The sequence below is a fragment of the Rana temporaria genome, chromosome 7 (assembly GCF_905171775.1).
Source record: "Rana temporaria chromosome 7, aRanTem1.1, whole genome shotgun sequence".
NCBI classification, from domain to species: domain Eukaryota; kingdom Metazoa; phylum Chordata; class Amphibia; order Anura; family Ranidae; genus Rana; species Rana temporaria.
The window spans coordinates 180,942,195-180,960,463 of NC_053495.1; the positions used below are offsets into that span (position 1 = coordinate 180,942,195).

General features: G+C 44.0%; 1 protein-coding gene across 1 annotated transcript in view; it reads left to right on the forward strand.

Annotated features, from left to right (window-relative positions):
• SYDE2 (synapse defective Rho GTPase homolog 2) overlaps nt 1-13,758 on the forward strand; it is an 83,720-nt gene extending 69,962 nt beyond the window's left edge. Inside the window, exons 6-8 of the mRNA XM_040360563.1 lie at nt 6,745-6,926; nt 8,804-9,035; nt 12,824-13,758. Coding sequence (XP_040216497.1) covers nt 6,745-6,926; nt 8,804-9,035; nt 12,824-13,293 — 884 coding nt within the window. The 3' untranslated portion in view covers nt 13,294-13,758. The remainder of the gene's footprint in view (nt 1-6,744; nt 6,927-8,803; nt 9,036-12,823) is intronic.
• Nucleotides 13,759-18,269: the final 4,511 nt, after the last annotated feature.

The following is an 18,269-nucleotide window of genomic DNA, read 5'->3' on the forward strand; positions in this document are numbered from 1 at the left end:
GTCGGCCCCAACACACGCACACACACACACAGGCTTTTCTTCTAGCAATATAACTGAGATGTGCAAGGCTTGGAGTGACAATGCAGCTGCTGAGTGTTGTCTACAGTCATGAGGGTGTCGGAGGACTTGCAGTTGTGGGATACACCTCAGGTGATAGTCAATTGATCATCTGGACCCTGTCAATAGATCTCGTGTATGGGTGTCTGCCTTGAACTTTTCAACTGTCCTGTAATCTTCAAATGCGCCACTAAAGTAGATTGAACACCTAATCACCCAAATCTCATATAAGCTTTAAAGTATTTCCTGAATCTCAAAAGTTGTTTAAAATCTTTTCCGTTTTATTTTTATTTTTTTCCTTCTATCTGCAGACTTATTTATATAATGCCTGGTGATTTTGTAAGGAAGGACCTTTGTACAGGCACTTTGTATTTTGAGGTGACAACAGTCTCTAAGCTGTACTCCTATGTTTTCACCCTGTCACATGAGCCCCTGGTGAAGTCTACAAATGATCGTGCTGACAAAAATCATGTAGCATGATCCCCTGTTTTAGTATATGTGGCCCCTTGGCTGCAGATCGGTCAGGGTGCCCACATTGACCCGTGTACACAGCCAAAAGTGCCTACAATGGACATGTGAACATCAGAACCCGGACCACAGAGCAGTTGAAGTTGGCCTGATCTAATGAATCCAGGGGCGGACTGACAACTCATGGGGCCCCCGGGCAATAGAAGATTATGGGGCCCCCGGGCTTACAGATGGCCACCATGCCAGGAGGCAGTGCAGAGGCGGGGCAGCTAAAATCTCGGGATTTTCACATCAAAAGCATGTCGGTTTCGGACATATCAATTACAGATGTAAAAAACACAGGTTTTTACATACTGTCCCTGGTTTTACTGAGCCTGGCAACCCTGATGGGGCCCCCTAGTGGCATGGGGCCTTCGGGCAGTGCCCGGGTGCCTCAATAGTCAGTCCGCCCCTGAATGAATCACGTTTTCTTTTACATCATGTGGATGGCTGGGTACCTGTGTGTCTCTAACCTGGGGAAGAGATGGCACCAGGATGCAGTATAAGAAGGCAAGCCAGCGGAGGCAGTGTGATGCTTTGGGCAATGTTCTGCTGGGAAACCTTTTGTCCTGCCATTTATGTGGAAGTACACCCCTTCATGGAAATGGTATTCCCTGATGGCAGTGGCCTCTTTCAGCAGGATATCGCACCCTGCCACACTGCAAAAATGGTTCGAGAATGGCTTGAGGAACACAACCATGAGTTCAAGTTGTTGACTTGGCCTCCATAATCACCAGATCCCAATCCACTTGCAACTTCCACGACTTAAAGGATCTGCTACTGACGGCTTGTTGCCAGATACCACAGCATACCTTCAGAGGTCTACAGTAGTGGCGTCTATGCCTTGAGGGGTTGGGGCCGTTTTGGTGGCAGACAGGGGACATACTCCATATTAGGTAGGTGGTCATAAAGTTATGGCTGATCTGAACTGCTTGGTTGAAGGGCAGTTTACACAAAATGTATAGATTTAGGAGGAGCTGATAATTTCATGTCTGTAACAATTTTGCATGCTGAAAATGTGTGGAATGTCTGGATCCTGAGGACAGCACAGACCATTTTCTTCTGGATACGTGTGATACTTGAATCTCCTTGTAGCTAGTTATGGTACAGGCAATAATTAGATCTTTACAACTGTTTTGGACAGGGTAGTCAGTGTGTGTAAATGTTCAAAAGCCCAGTCACTGCATCAGCCTATTAAGATTTACAGAGTGTCCACCAAGACCTATAAATGGTCCTGTTAGAGCTATAAAGCTTTACAAGTGCCTACTGCTGTCTATAAATGTTTACCAATTAACTGATGTTATATATATATGTGTGTGTGTGTGTGTGTGTGTGTGTGTGTCTGGGAGTACCCCAGGGTGTGGGTGTGTGTGTGATAATAAAATATAAATGTTTTTATATATATATTTATTTATACACCGTGGATATAAAAAGTCTACACACCCCTGGTAAATTCAGACCCAGATAAATCACTTCTGAATTGTTTCCACCTTTTGTTATGACCGATTTTAAATCTGTGCAATTCAACTAAATACAAACTGAAATCTTAAAGGGGTGTATAGCGCGCACCCCTAACGTGGACCCGCATTCCTGTAAAAAAAAACATTTTAGTACTTACAGTTTTGGTGTCTTGTGCGGCGGCCTCGTCGGGTCCGTCTGCGGCTTCGGTGGTGTCCTCCTCGTCGGGTCCGGCGTCCTTCTGCGGTGTCCTCCCTGCTCAATTTCCGCTTCCTGCGCTAAGTTTGAACCACTGCGCTGGCATATACCGAGCGCAGTACACTCGGGTATAGTCGGTCAGGCTTGGCTCCTCTCGGTCAGGACGTGACCGCGAGAGGAGCCAAGCCTGCCCGACTATACCTGAGTGTACTGCGCTCGGTATATGCCGGCGCAGTGGTTCAAACTCAGGGCAGGAAGCGAGGATCGAGCGGGGAGGACACCGCAGAAGGACGCCGGACCCGACGAGGAGGACACCACCTCCTCGCCATTTTTTTTTCTTTTTGTCTTCTGAAAAACGACAAAAAAAAAAATTCGAGCATGCTTCAATTTTTTGTGTCGTTTTTTCAAATGTCGTTTTTTGTGTCACAAAAAATCACTGTGTGTAGCTAAAACGACGTTTTTAAACCCGCGCATGCTCGGAAGCAAGTTATGAAGCGAGCTTCAATGGAAAAGAGTGCTGAACGTAACCACGCTTTGCTAGAGCATTTTGAAAAAACAATGGTGTTGTAGGCAACGTCGTTCTTGAAAATGAAGTTTAAAAAAACTTCGTTTTTTTACTTCACAAAAAAAATCGTTTTTTTTTTAAATCAAAAAAAACGACCGTCTGTACACGGCATTACAGAAACACATTTAATCACTTTTTTAATAAATACATGAGTTTTTTTTTTTTTTTTTTATATCTACATGCAGTTGAGTTTATTATAATGTAACCCAGGAGGCTGATCTAGAAAAGGTGGAGGAGCTGTTGCTTGTAGCTCAAAGTGTGCAGTGAAATCAGAGCAACTCCAATATAGGAGAGGAGCCAGTACAACTGCAAGACTGAAGGGAAGACTGGAGTTCAGTTTAAAATGTAACCCATTAGGCATATTTCAATGTAGAAAACATATTTCAATTCTTAAAATTATTATTGCATAAAATATCTTTATATTTGTGATTTGCATTTGCTGCTTTTTTTTTTTTTTTTTAAACTATGTTCCAGAGTTTGGAATTTGCACATATTTTTGCCTAGTAAATCTTCCAGCATAGAGCCCAAGAAATTTTGAAACATGCCTTTAAATCAATCCAGGTTCTTTCATCCAACATTTCCCCCCCCCCTCCTCCTTCTCCCACGGTAAAGTTGCAGTAGAGTCTGAAAATCTGATTCCTTATTTGGAGAGGTTCGCTGTGCCTGAGCAGTCTGATGCAGAGCGATCCGTCATCACATGAGACAAGGGAGCCGAGGTTCCCTGCTGATGTATTTTCAGTGCGGAAGACAATCGCGGGGATAATACCAGCGCCGCAGACTGTATGGGGAGGTCAAGCATGGTCTCAGTGTTGTCTTGAGTTCTTTGCTCGTGTCACAACATGACATGTGGAAGAATTCTTCACCGTCGCATACTTGTGTAAAATACTCCAGGGAGTTGCGAGCCATTTGCGTGACAGTGGGAACACATTGCGGTCTGTCGAGGAATTCTACTTTCAAAACAAAACTGACCAATGGACTTTACCCTAAGATCAATGTCTCAAATTTCTTCATGTTTTCTCAATGAGCTGCACATGAGATTTTATTAGGCACTATAGACTTTCTTTCTCGGTGCACATATTTAAGTGATCAGCGTAATGTATATAATCCTAATATGTTATAAAAATTGAACTCATATTAACCACTCTGGGAGATTTACCCCCCCCCCTTCATGACCAGGCCACTTTTTGCGATATACGACGCTGCATTACTTTAAAGAGGATGTCCGCTGAAAAAAAAAAAAAAATCAGCAGCTACGAATACTGCAGCTGCTGACTTTTAATATTGGCACACTTGCCTGTCCTGGAGTCCAGCGCCGTCTGCAGCAGAGGACGAGCGATCGCTCGTCATTCTGCTGCCCCCCCCGCCATCATCGGTGAGGGAACCAGGAAGTGAAGCGCTCCGGCTTCACTGCCCGGTTCCCTACGGCGCATGCGCGAGTTGCCCTGCGCTTGCTGATTGGCTATCGCTGTGCTCTGGAAGCCGAGTGTTCCCAGAGCACAACGGGGGGAGGGGGACGGGAGGTGACGTCATGCCCGCAGTCTGCCCATAGACTGTGGCCGGAAGTGGGTGCAAATACCTGTCTTTAGGGAAAAACGAAATGTTTTACTTTCTGCTATAAAACATAAAACTTTTTTTGGAGGAAAAAAAACAAATTTCTTCATAAATTTAGATAAATATATATTCTGCGATCAATCAGCATTGATTGATTGGTTTAGAGGAACATTATAGCGTCTACAAACATACTAGTAATATCGGCGATCAGCAACTTATAGCAGGAGTGTGATATTATGGCGGAAAATCGGACACTGATACTTTGACACTTTTTGGGAACCAGTGACACAAATACAGTGATCAGTGCTAAAAATATACACGGTCACTGTACTAATGACACTGGCTGGGAAGGGGTTAAACATTGGTCTAGCAGTAGGTACTTTTTATTTGTATAGAGAACTAGCAGAAGTCGTGTTTTTTTTTTTTTTTTTTTATCTTGATGACATTTTATCCAAATCTTCAAAGTAGAAGTACAAAGGGGAGTGATGATCAGCGATCTTGCCTGTCTGTGCTCCATTGCTTATAGAAATTGTGCAATACAGAAAAGGAGGGTAAAGAGATGTCCCCACCAATCAATGTGCTACTGCTGCCCCTTCATTGTCCGGGCACAGGCTGAGGGCGGGCCAAGGTCCAGGGTGGGGTGTATTGGCCACAATGTTGATTTTAAACAGTGTTTTTTTTTTTTTTTTTATATATTTTCCTTATGACCATTTACAGATTTAAAGCGATATTAAAGCCTTTTTTATTTATTTATTTTTAAATAAACATGTTCTACTTGCCTGATCTGTGCAATGGTTTTGCACAGAGCAGACCAGATCCTCCTATCAGTGCCACCTCTGTGCTGCCTATCAGTGCCCATTTAGTGTAGCCTCATCAGCGCACATCAGTGAAGGGAAAAAATTACCCGTTTGCAAAATTTAGCAAATAAAAAAAAAAAAAAAAACCCAGTGGTGATTAACCACATCCATACCGCGTCATTGTAAAATGACGGCGGCAGGAACCCCTCCTCGATCCGAGAGGACGTCATATGACGTCCTGTGTTCCCGGCGATCTAGGGCGCGTGCGCGCCCGCGGCGACGCTCGTGACCCGGCGTGGGTGCCCGCGATTGTCGGTAAAAATGCCATAAATCTATCACCTATTTTGTAGACGCTATAACTTTTGCGCAAACCAATCAATATATGATTATTGCGATTTTTTTTTTTTTTTTTTTACCAAAAATATGTAGAAGAATACGTATCGGTCTAAACTGAGGAAAAAAATGTTTTTTTTAAAAAAAAATTGTGATATTTATTAAATAAAAAAGTAAAAAAATATATATATATTTTTTTTAAATTGTCGCTCTTCTTTTGTTTATAGCGTAAAAAATAAAAAGCGCAGAGATGATCACATACCACCAAAAGAAAGCTCTACTTGTGGGAACAAAATGATAAAAAAATTGTTTGGGTACAGTGTAGCACGACCGCGCAATTGTCATTCAAAGTGCGACAGTGCTGAAAGCTGAAAATTGGCTTGGTGCGTAAGTGCCCGGTATGGAAGTGGTTAAATACCATCAGAAGGGAGCTTAATTTGTGTGGAAAAAATAATAAAAATGTCCTTTGGGTACAGTGTTGCATGACCGTGCAATTCTCATTCAAAGTGCAACAGTGCTGAAAGCTGGACATTGGCCCGGGCAGGAAAGGGGTGTAAGTACCCAGTAAGAAAGTGGTTAATATTTATGTCATTCTTAAAACTTTTGGTCGCAGCTGTATTGTAGAATGCAGATATTGTGATTTCTCAGCAAGAGAATGATGACAATATTGTAGCCTTGTATGAGGAGGTGAGACACAAACTACTGCAAGGTAAGTTTAGTACTTGAGTCTTTAAGAGATATAGGATTCTGGGTGATTCAAACCACCAGTGCCCACTCTAATATCAGTTTGGGGTGGGGTGAGTTTTGCGCTACTTGTTACTAGAAGTGATATTCTACTGTTATCTTTCCGCCTTGGGTAAACTTTTGGGTTTGTTGATTCCTCTGTCAGAAATCAGACTGTTCTAGTGAAATACTGCCCGACAGCAGACTGTAATTTTGGCTTGCAGGATTTGTACTTTGAACGGCCTGACATGACCTCAGCCAGAGCCTGTCTAATTTACGGAGTGGATAATTATGTCTTATGAAGGGAAATTGTTTATTTTTTGGCTCTTTTGAGCCTCTGATTCTCTTTTTAAACACAGCTCAGGTTTATGTGGTATAAATGCTGCTAAGTGAATCTGCCACTGGCATTCAACTGGGTTGTCCATTTTGAATGCATTTTTGATAATTTACCGATTTGTTGTACTGTGTACATCTATAATGTTCTATAGTAAATCTATGCACCAAGTTACTCTGTTATAAATATTCATGAGTTTCTTCCTCCTTGTTATTTTTTAGGTGTATTAAAGGATTACCTGAGAGAGCTCCCTTCTCCACTGATAACCAAGCAGCTGTACGAAGCCGTTCTACATGCCATGGCAGAGAAACCGCTAAAGATGTCTGGGAACGGCTGTGAGAACGACCTGCGGGACTCCGAACACACAGTGGAGCTCCTGAACTGGCTGCCTGATGTGGAGAGAGTGAGTACTGCTATCACTACTACTGAATGGTATACAAACATTCTCCAACACTACATCCAGCACAGAACATAAAATGTTTCCAACACCGAGATTAAAGAGGAACTGAACTCAAAGTTGTGCCCAAAAAAAAAAGCAGGCAGATGGCAAAGGATTTGTCACCAGTATTGCTTGTGGGTCTCTCTGCAGCTGATCTTTTCTCCTTTACTGACTTGCCATGCTTTTTTTTGCACTGTGTCTCTGTTTAGAAGCAGTCATATTTGTAGAAGTGCAGGGCTTTGGCTTCCCCATGTCAGAACTTCCAGCAAGGAGAACGGTGAGCAGCACAGCAGTGACCTCAAACGTCAAAATCCCCTGGAATTAGTAGTCAGAGGCAGCATACCATATCTCTTCTGTAATGAGGAATACTTAAAGAGGAGTTCCACCTAAAAATGGAACTTCCTCTTAACCCACTCCTCGCCCCCCTTACATGCCATATTTGGCATGTCATTTTTTTGGGGGGGGGGAGTGGGGGCTTCAGGAGAAGGGGATTTCCTGTCCCACTTCCTCCTTCCGCCGAGGGGCTGGAAAGGCGATTAGCTTAATCGCTTTTTCACAGCCCCTCCCTGTAGGCGAGCGTCTGTCCAATCGCGCATGCGCAGTGGGTCCCCGGCCGTGAAGCCGAAAGCTGTCACTGCCGGGTGCCCACACTAAGAATGAAGACGCCGGCCGGCGAGGGGGGGCGAGGAGCGGAGCCCCGGTCCGGAGCGTCGCTGGAGCCGTGGAGCAGGTAAGTGTCAGTTTATTAAAAGCCAGCAGCTACACTTTTTGTAGCTGCTGACTTTTAATAAACTTAAAAAAATAAGTGGAAAACCCCTTTAACTGCCTGTTTGCAATCCTCTTAAAAATGTACACTTGGCTTTGCATGCACACTTCAGGGTACAATTTCAGAATTTGCCCACATGAATGAATTCCCACGCATGCACAGTAGTTATGTCATCATTGCCTGGCCAATCAAGAAGGCCATAGCTTCAGAACCAGGAAGAGGAACAGGTGAAGATGCCATTGGGGGAGCATGTGGTTGTAAGTGCTGGAGTTCTGAGTTGCGAAGGAGTGGCGTCATCGTGGCTCCGGCCAATCGCATAGACTGAGTGCGCGATCCTGGCAGAAAGACCGGGGAAGATGTTGGCCCTCTCAACGGTGACAGTGAACCGCTGGAAGGCTTTGTTTCAAGTTAGAAATTTTAGTGTGCTAGTATGCGATGCATACTAGCACATTATACAATTGCTTACATGTTTTGTTTTTTTGTTTTAACAGCCGCAGTTTACTACAGCTTTTAAGCTTTGACAAAAAACTTGGAAGCTGATTGGTTTCTATGCACAGCTGCTCTCCAGAACTTTACAGTTTTAGCAAATCAACCCTAATGCGTCTGTTCTGCATTTAAAAACACTGTTCTCATTTTGTTTCAATTAACGTTCCAATTTAAAAAGTTTAGCAGTCTTGCCTTTTTGTTGTCATTTAAGTCACTTTCGGAATCCAGTCTCCCCTATGGAGCGGCGAAAGTCAGTCGACTCATGTCCGCGGACATCCGCAGCTCTCCGATCTGATCCTGCCCACAAAATCCAGACGGATGGTAGTCCTATTTTCCACCTGTCTGGCGGATCAAATAAAAACAGACAAGCGGTCCGTTTCCATCCGATTTTTCCATAGGGACTGTGTCCGCTCAGCAGAGAAGACAGGACCTGTCATCTGCCTGCTCAGCAGGGATCAACAGAGCAAGCGGAATCCGTTCCATGGAGGTGCCTGTGTGAAAGGGGCCTTATTGCTTTCTTCTTTTGTGTGCAATTGATTTCCTGAAGAGTACATGGGACTGCTCTCATCTTTTTATATTTGTCTTTCAGGCAACCTTGAAGATGCTGCTGGATCACTTGAAGCTGGTTGCCTCTTATCACGAAGTGAACAAGATGACCTGCCAGAACCTGGCTGTCTGCTTTGGACCGGTCCTCCTGAGTCAGAGACAGGAAACGTCCAATCACAATAACCGGGTGTTCATCGACTCCGAAGAGCTTGCCAGTGCCTTGGATTTCAAGAAACACATTGAAGTCCTTCATTACTTACTGCAGTTGTGGCCAGGTATGCTGTTTTGGCCTCACACAAATAGTTTTTTTTATGCCTTTTGCTAATATAATTTACTCTTTTTTGGAAGCTATCTGGGTTATGTATTAATCTGACTAGTCGCCAGATCCTTGTTTAAAGTCATTAGATCTAATTACCATCCTTTTAAAACGATGTAATCCTGCTTTTAATGGGGTTCCCTCTGAACCACAGATCTGTTCTTCTAGTCTTGTGCAGAAAATTCTAAGTGCTTCTAAGTATAGCGATGTCTTATTTTAAAATATGATCACAAGCTGGAATTTTGTACACCCTCTTTTCTAATGCACTTGAACTGCTGCTACGTTTTGTATTGACCTTCTATGAAAATAAAAAATTGTTATTTGAAAAAAAAAAAAATATGATCACAAAGGTGTGAGGAGATAAAACACTGTACTGTTTGCCATAGGCAGATGACACAACGGAGGTATTTTGCAGCCGTGACGCAGGTAACTGCTCTGTAATGTGAGTAAAGTGGCGTTTCCGTGTGCAGTGAGCATGGCGTTGGAGGCGGAGCATGTCTTTTTTACATATTTGGCTCTGCGCAGTGTCTACCTAACTGTAGCAGATGCTTCTCTCAATGAGGATGTGAAATGGCATTTAAAGGGGGTTGTAAAGGTAAAGCTATTTTCCCTAAATGGCTTCCTTTACCTTAGTGCAGTCGTCCTTCACTTACCTCATCCTTCCATTTTGCTTTTAAATGTCCTTATTTCTTCTGAGAAATCCTCACTTCCTGTTCTTCTGTCTGTAACTCCACACAGTAATGCAAGGCTTTCTCCCCTCAAGAGGCTTTCTCCACACCAGGGAGAAAGCCTTGCAATACTGTGTGTAGTTACAGACAGAAGAACAGGAAGTGAGGATTTCTCAGAAGAAATAAGGACATTTAAAAGCAAATTAGAAGGATGAGGTAAGTGAAGGAGGACTGCACTAAGGTAAAGGAAGCTATTTAGGGATTTTTTTTTTTACCTTTACAACCCATTCAAAATGTCTCACCAGGCACTCCGTTGAGAAGAGTTGCCTTGCTGCCTGTAACAATGGACTCAATTTTTTTTCTGTTTGTTTTCTAACCTTCTAATGCTTCGTTCCAGCAAAAAGCCTAGTGTTGTTCATACAGCACATCATTCTTGGATAGTGTAGGTGGTTGCAAGTTCAAGGTACCAGTAGACATGTAGGCAGGCCAAAGGCAAAGAATTGGTCCCCACTAATGCCTATGATCTCTGTGGAGGGATTGTCCCTCATTACAGACTTACCCTGTCTTGTTTTACATGGTGTCTGTGTGGAGGCAGCCACCCTGATGGAGGCAGAGCTTTGCCTCCAACAGTGATCGGCACAATTGTGACATCATCAATTTTGACTCCAAATCTCCAGAGATGGCAGTGCCTTAGATCTCACACTGCAGATATACAGCTATGAGGCTATAAACACTGCTTATACCAGTAAGTGCTATTTTTCAGGAGGAATTGCAGACAATGGATACATTTTTAAGTGTACTGCAAGTAAATGTCATTTTTAAATGTCTCCTATAAAAAAATATATATTTACTTTGTGAGTTCAGGTTCACTTAAGTCATTGTAAACCTATATTTTTTTTTTATTAAATAGCAAACATGTCATACTTGCCTGCTCTGTGTAATGGTCTTGCACAGAGCAGCCCCGATCCTCCTCTTCTCAGATCTCCAGCCGAAACTCTTGGCTCCACCCCTCTGCTGAGTGTATCCATAGCAAGCCACTTGCTATGCGGTCACTTATGCAAGTTCAATCCCGAGCCGCGCTATGTGTGTCCATTGACACAGAGCACAGCTTGGCCCTGCTCTCTGCTCACTGGCTGAGAGTGACAGCAGCAGGGGCCAATGGTTCCCATGGCTGCCTCTGTTTTGTGAGGATAGAGAGAGCGAAAATCAGCTGCTGTGGAGCACAGCGCTGGATCAAATCGGCTTATGTAAGTGTTTTTTTACTTTAATGCAGAGAATGCCTTAAGAACCACTTTAGGGCCAGCTGATATCCTTTTAGATTTCTTGTACAAAAAAATGTATTGAAAACGCACATCAACAGGATAGTAGAATCACAGTGGTGGACACATCATAAAATAACAAGTAAAAAACTGCAGACATCAGAAAGTATAATTCGTTGACCTGAAGTTTGAGCCTATCCTAAGAAGTCCGAGGGAGGGTGTGGTTGACCAGCAAAAGGAAGTGCATACCTTGTGTGGCCTGGTAAAGTCACAGTATGCTGGTCTAGGTGTCACACCAGCTGTCTCACCGGATTATATGTAAAACTTAAGGCGAGCTGTCGATGCAACATACAATGTTACAAAAAAGAAAGGAGGGTGATATTCACCAATTTGCAACATAAACCGTGGCACATCATGTGCCCAGGCCCAAGCCTGTGGGTCAGGGTAGCAGAAAGAGGAAAAAAAGAGATGGTGAGGAGAAAGAACCAGATAGAAGAGAAAGAAATAGGAAAGAAGGGGCATATGGAAGGGGGGGGGGGGGGTTCCACGGGTGTGGGGAACAGAAGCTCATCAAAGGGGAAAGTAACGCTAGAAGCTCATCAAAGGGGAAAGTAACGCTGGATCAAATCATGTAGGGTGGTTGTGGGCCACCCAGGGTTGCCAAACCCAGAGGAACTTATCATGAGTGTCCAATAAAACAGCAGTAAGTTTCTCATTTACCATAATATCATTAAAGCAATTTTTAACTGCTACAAAGCTGAGGGTCGGGGTCTTCCAGGCCCTTGCTATGGTCAATTTAGTTGCAGTAAAAATATGCGCCGCTAGCTGGCGTTCAGGGCGAAGAAGCTCAATGATTGGTTTCCATAAAAGGGCCTCAAAAGGGTCCCTTTTTAGATTGATGTTGAAAAGATTGCGGAGCAACGCATAAACTCTAACCCTCAATCTGCATACCCTGGGGCAGGTCCACCAGATGTGCGCCATTGTACCCTCCTGAGAGCACCCACGGGAACATAAAGGGGAATAAGATGTCCTTTTTAGATTTCTAATAGTCGTGATAATCCATTCAGACCCAGTACAGTTCTGTGTCACTTCACCACTCCTAATGGAGCAGAAATGGAACATCCCATGACATTTGACTGATGTTCTAGAGCTCTGCCCCGCCCCTTCCTACTTAGCCCCCACCTTTTTTTAAATATTATTTTGCAAACAGGGCAAAAACTTTATTGCAAGGGCATTATCTAACTTTAGTCAGAGCTGCACCGTTTTTTTTATTTTTTATCTACCTTCCTATATAGGATGTTTTTTGGCAAAGGCGAACTAACCGTTTAGGGTTTACTAAAATGTCATCATTGTGAAAGTGAAGTACAACATTCTTCTTTACTTTCCTTTATTGTGGTTATGGATGCAGAGCAGGTGCACTTTGTTGCTAAGTAATAACTATTCAGAACATTTGCTTTTTTACAAACATAGTGATAAAAAACGTAATTCTTTTAGCATGATTGTGCTTTTGCTTGAAAAGAATGAACTGATATTTCGGTTCTGGGTGGACAGTGGTGAGCTGAATCGAGGCCTTTTATATCCCTTTTGCAACCCAGCACTGACTTGTCCCTCTTGTTATTGGCTTTTGAAATGCAACCCTCCACCCAACCCATTGAGCCTTTCAAATGGACAATCCAAATGATCTTTGAAACTGGAGGGTGATTCAGTTCATCAGACTCTACCCAGAACTGAAAAATCAGTTAAATGTAAGCTTCTCAGTCAGCATGTATGGTGTATTGTTTTTAATTGGTTTTAAACGTATAAATTACATTATTTTACAGTAAAGAGCGAATCTCCCAAACATCCCACACCAAACGACATACAAGCAGAGTCCCAGCCGTGCTTGCGAAGGAAGAAGTCACGGCCACAGATGCTTAATTTAAACACCTCGGACGGCTCCAGAGTCCTGAGGCCAAGGGCAGCCCGCCTGGACAGCCCCTCCAGCAATCGCTATGCCGGAGACTGGAGCAGCTGCCAAGGAAACTTGTTTTTGGCCCCCAGAGAGGAAGCTGATTATGCAGACATCCCATCGGAAAGCCCCCCACTCCCGGACACCTGCGTCCGGACACAAGAATCAAGTGAGCACACCACAGCCAAAGAAGCATCGGTGGACTCTGTGGTAGGAGTCGGTGAAGGAGGCATGTTTGAGGAACAGGACGTTAACCTCCAGGATCTGCAGGAGAGCATAGACACCCTCATAGGAAACCTGGAGAGAGAGCTGAGCAAGAATCGGCTGAATGTCACCTTCTAATCCTCTCTGCTCTCTGTTCTGCTATTATCTCTTCTCATTAGAAGAATGGTCCTCCTTTAACCCCATGAGGGTCTATGCCTGTACAGCATTCTGCTGCAATGGCATCTAAGAAATAAGTCTGTCTCCATGCTTCCTGTCATGTGCATGGCAGGATTTCCAGGAAATAAACAATTCTATGGTACGTATCCTCTTAGAGGAAAATATTGGCTGCCGGCTCAGTGATGACTGCATCGCAGGTTTGTTGGGTTATTTAAATGTCCCTCCGCTGTCGGGTCTGACGCACGCTACCGTGGCTGCTGGTCTGCCAGTGGGATGGAAAATACTGACTTCTCTCTCATATTAAACCTTTCTAACACTAAGTGCAAATCTAATGGGACCTGTTTGCGGCAGTACTGGTTTCACTGTTTATGTTCTGCCGCGTCAATAAACTTTTATGATGCTTCCATAATGAATGAAAAAAAAAAACGAAGAAAAGTTCAAGTGCCTGTTATGTATACCTTATATTAGGAAATCAATGTATCATTGTAAAAAAATGTACTTTATGGGACATAAGGAAGAACTCTGACCTAAGATGTAGTTTTAATATTGGGAGCTATTTGAAAAGAAAAAAAAATCACTGAATACAGCTAGATTTCCTCTTTCTGATCCATGTCTTGTCTTGTCTTGTATAGCAGCGGCAGGTAGTCCAAGAACTGACAGCCAGCAATGTCTATCCCCCTCCATCACATCATGCTGACTGATCGCTACTAATACATGATTGGGTCAGAGATTGCGCTTACGTTATGTGGTCCATTAACAAGAAAGCTGAACTCCAGACACAACTCAGCCCTGTTTGGCGGGGCAGGAGACATAATTAACTTTGCTGCAGTTTGATAACATTTTCAGGTCTCATCCCCACCCCAGCCTCTGCATGGACAGTAAAAGTAGAAGCAGCAGACGGGATGAGCTCCTCTCTCTGTCACTCTGCTCCCATCCTTTTTTTAGCAAGTTCCCTGTTTGGCCCATGGGCACTGCAGAAAAACGGACACCGCGTGCTACCCCCCCCCCCCCCCCCCAGTCTAAAGTTCTGTACAGGGATTCAGTGGGTGCACTGTTTATCCCCCCTCCTCCAAAAAATGTACCACCAGCCACCCCTAGTGGGAAGGAGTAGAGTTCCCTCTGCATTTCTGCCATCCTTGGTGAGGGAATCCGGAAGTGGTGTGACTCCCATGGCGGTCTATGCCCGGAAGTGGGTGCAAATACCTGTCTTAGACAGGTATCTGTACCCCCTCCCCCCTGTGACACCGGAGGGGGGGAGGTTTCCAAAGAGCGAAAGTTCAATTTTTGGGCGGAACTCCGCTTTAATGTAGAAGAAAGTTGGGAAGCTGACAATGAAGGGGGAGGGGGGCTTTTTGGGGAACTAAATATATAACAGATTTTAATGCTGGCAAGTTTCTGTGTGCCCTGAGTTTGGCTTTAGTGATATAGTATTGATAATGAAGCTGCGTTTAATTTGTATCATTTTTATCGGTATTCATTTTGGTTACCAGGGTTCTTCTTTAAGTTCCTTTTCATCATTTTGGGTATGCTTTAAACACTACAAGTTTACTTAATGTAGGAATAGTCACACATATACACAAAACTAAAGGCCACAAGCTGTGATACTGTCTGTGTGCACGAGATCTCCAGTCTGAGAGGGCGGCTTTTCTTTCTTATTCACACAGAATAGATACGAAAGGCCTTTTATGCAATGATAACTACTATGCTATTTTTATACATGTTTTCCCTTATAGAGTGCCTATGGAACATCCTGTAAAGTGTAACGGATCTCGGTTCTAGATGAATGCTGATTTTACATTAAGGCTATATTCACACCCCTGCATTTTATTTTTATTTTTTTGGGTGTTTTTGTTCTATGTTTTAGACATGTTTTGCCTGTTACTATTCATCACCATGAAGTTGCTTTCTGGTGGAAGCTTTACCAAAGATGCAGCAAGCAGGGTTATTTGTTTTTTAAGAAAATACCCAAAATGTAGAGGTGTGAAGATATCCAAATGGCTTTCTAGTAAAGAATATTATGATCTCAACCCTGAAGTTCCAACCATTTGCCTACCTGTAGCTTCCATGGTGAGTCGATCCCACTCTTTCCAATGGGATTTCTATTAAAGGGAACATAGGAGGGCAATGCGCTTGCTTCTGTTGCTAACTTGCCTTAAGAGGTGCAGAGGTCTGTATTCCTTATCCTTTTTTGGATGTGAGTCGCTGAACGTGAACAGGGCAGCACCCTATATGAAGAGTAAACTGACCTACATGTTGTCTTTCCCCAGTGACTCACTAAAGCTGGCCATGGATACATTGAAACTCGTCTGGTTCAGCAGGGACCGGACAGACTTTGATCTGTGTGTGGCCATTCCCATTCGACAGAAGTCTTATCAGAGAGTCAGGAAAACTTTTTTTGATCAGCATCTGCAGCCACTGATCAGTGTAGTCCCACTGTCAGAATACAATGTCCCGGTGGTAGAGGATTCCCTCCATCCACCTAGTTTTGTGTGGAGGACCGCTAGCTGAATAAAAACAAACACAACCATCTATGCCTATGGCAAGCTTAAGGCGTGAGGGTGAGAGTCCTGGAGCCTGTGCTTTTTAAACCAGGTCAGTTCCATTAAGTCCAGTGAAGAGATCTGGTCAGAGTTGGTGGTTCAGCATCCATCTATAACCAGAACTTCAGTGTTGGGTGGACTGTCTAACGGCCCCACTGTTTTACAATTGTGACAGCGATATGTGGGGAGAATATCCTCAGCCCTCAGAGCGGGGAGCGCTGGCTGCGGGAGGACGGTGGCTAGGAACATGTTACATGTTGCACCCTAAATATGGGGGTAACATGCTCCTAAAGGTGAACTTATCCTTTAACTTCTTTTGCCCCCCTTTTACCTCTGTTTGGTTGCCATAAGTTTTCAGTCATGCTGTGCAGGCTACAAGTGGCTTACATTGAAATTGGAGAGGGACAGCTGTTTCTATGTGACGGGGATGGTGATTGGCCCGGCACTTTCACATGCAAGTGAGTCGCACGTTTCTTGAAACCTGGAAGTACGGGACATTTTCTTCGCTCCCACCAGCTGAGCAGCGAGGGAGGGAGAGGTAAAGACGTTTTGGTGTGGTTTGGGTGATTAAACCAAAGTACAGATTTGTTTAAGAATATCCCTGTTGGGGGCATCAGTGATAGAATAAAGCCGGTCATACGCGGTTTGAATCTCAGCCGGTTCAGCAGGAACTGGCTGAGATTTTAACTCTTAATAAGCAGGCTAAATGTACCAAGTTCATTGATCGATCAACTTGGGTACAACCAGCCTGCTCAGATTCTCTTGCGATTATCGCTAGTGACTGCTATAGCCTCTAGCGATAATCACTTGCGCCCCACCAGGAGAAGACAATTGCTCAGCAGGAGGGATACTCCCTTCAGTGCTGTGTGTGTTGATGGGGGAATCGTTCAAATTTCTTTCCTGCAGCCAGAAATTCACACTTTGTACGGTCGGCCTCAGTGCAGCGATTAGAATTATTATATCTGTGTCTGATTGGTTAGGAAAAACACTCTGCATCATATCTGTGACGTGTACAGGGCAGACCATCAGAACATGTGTCAGTGTTTAGGGGGTCAGCACTGCTTACAGTCTCAGCCTGTCTGTCAGAGCAGCACGGCGTGTGTCCCTTCCTCTGACAGAGAGCAGAGAGGGCTTCATTCAGGCTGCAGAGGATGGGTTGGTATGGACAGTCCTGACAGCTGCATGTCTGTTTACCTGCATCAGATGTTCTCCGGGGTCTCCCACACCTTCCATCTGCTAACCTCTTGTCTTGTAATGACCTTAGAGCAGTGTTTCTCAACTACAGGCCTCAAGGCGCCCCAACAGGTCATGTTTTCAGGCTTTCCATTATTTTGCACAGGTGATTTGATCAGTTTCACTGCCTTAGGCTGGGTTCACACTACTACACTACTTTCATCCTACTTTGCTCTGTGTTCAATGTTTCCCTATGAGAGCGTCTTGTAGCGTCCTACACAAGTCGGTCCGACTTTGAAAATTCTCCCTGTACTACTTTTGGTCCTACATTGATCCTACTTCAGGCCCATTGAATATCATTGAAGTCGGACCAAAGTAGTATCCTGTTCATGAAAGTAGGATCAATGTAGGACCAATGTAGCAGAGCCAAGTAGGATGAAAGTAGTGTAGTAGTGTGAACCCAGCCTTAGCAGTTACCACAGCCGTTTTTCATCTAAGGGAAATCCTGAAAACATGACCTGCTGGGGCGCCTCGAGGACTGGAGTTGAGAAACACTGCCTTAAAGGTCAGCAAGAGCTGTAGGGGACTCAGGAAAATGATATTCCTAGAAGTGATGATTTCCCAGGAGACTTCAGAAGATTTCTGGGTATTCATGAGATATTTGGGGGGCAGAAGGAAAAGTGGATATTTACACTATAGGTAGGCTTTTATGGTGACAAGTGTAGTATAGTTAGAGTTGCTCTAAAGGCCTGCACAAACTAGTGATCTCTGAAGGGTGATCTATGTTTTGGATCGTTCTTTAGAGAACATTTGACAGAATGTGACGGGGCTACAATTCCAGCTGCGGTATGTGTATGCAATGGAAGGTCTGTGCTCCTGGCAGTCGCTGAGCGATTTGAGTTTTTTGCAGCATTTGGAGCTAGCAATAGAATCGTTGGCTTCAGTCCTTACACATGGTAACCAATGAAGCCGATGATGATCACGACACACCAGCAGCCTGGGGCTGCATAGAAACATTGTAGTCCATTACACAAGGAGCTCTGTAGCTAGCTTCAAAGTGCCAGAGGAAAGAAGCCGAAATCCTTGTAGCTGCTGCAAAGTGTATTCTCACAGCTGTATTACTATCATCACACTTCATTCTATAGATAAATCACACAGCAGCTCTGATATGTGGAGGGGTCTTTAGAAGTCAGTCCACCCAAACAAATTTGTGATTTTCTTTTA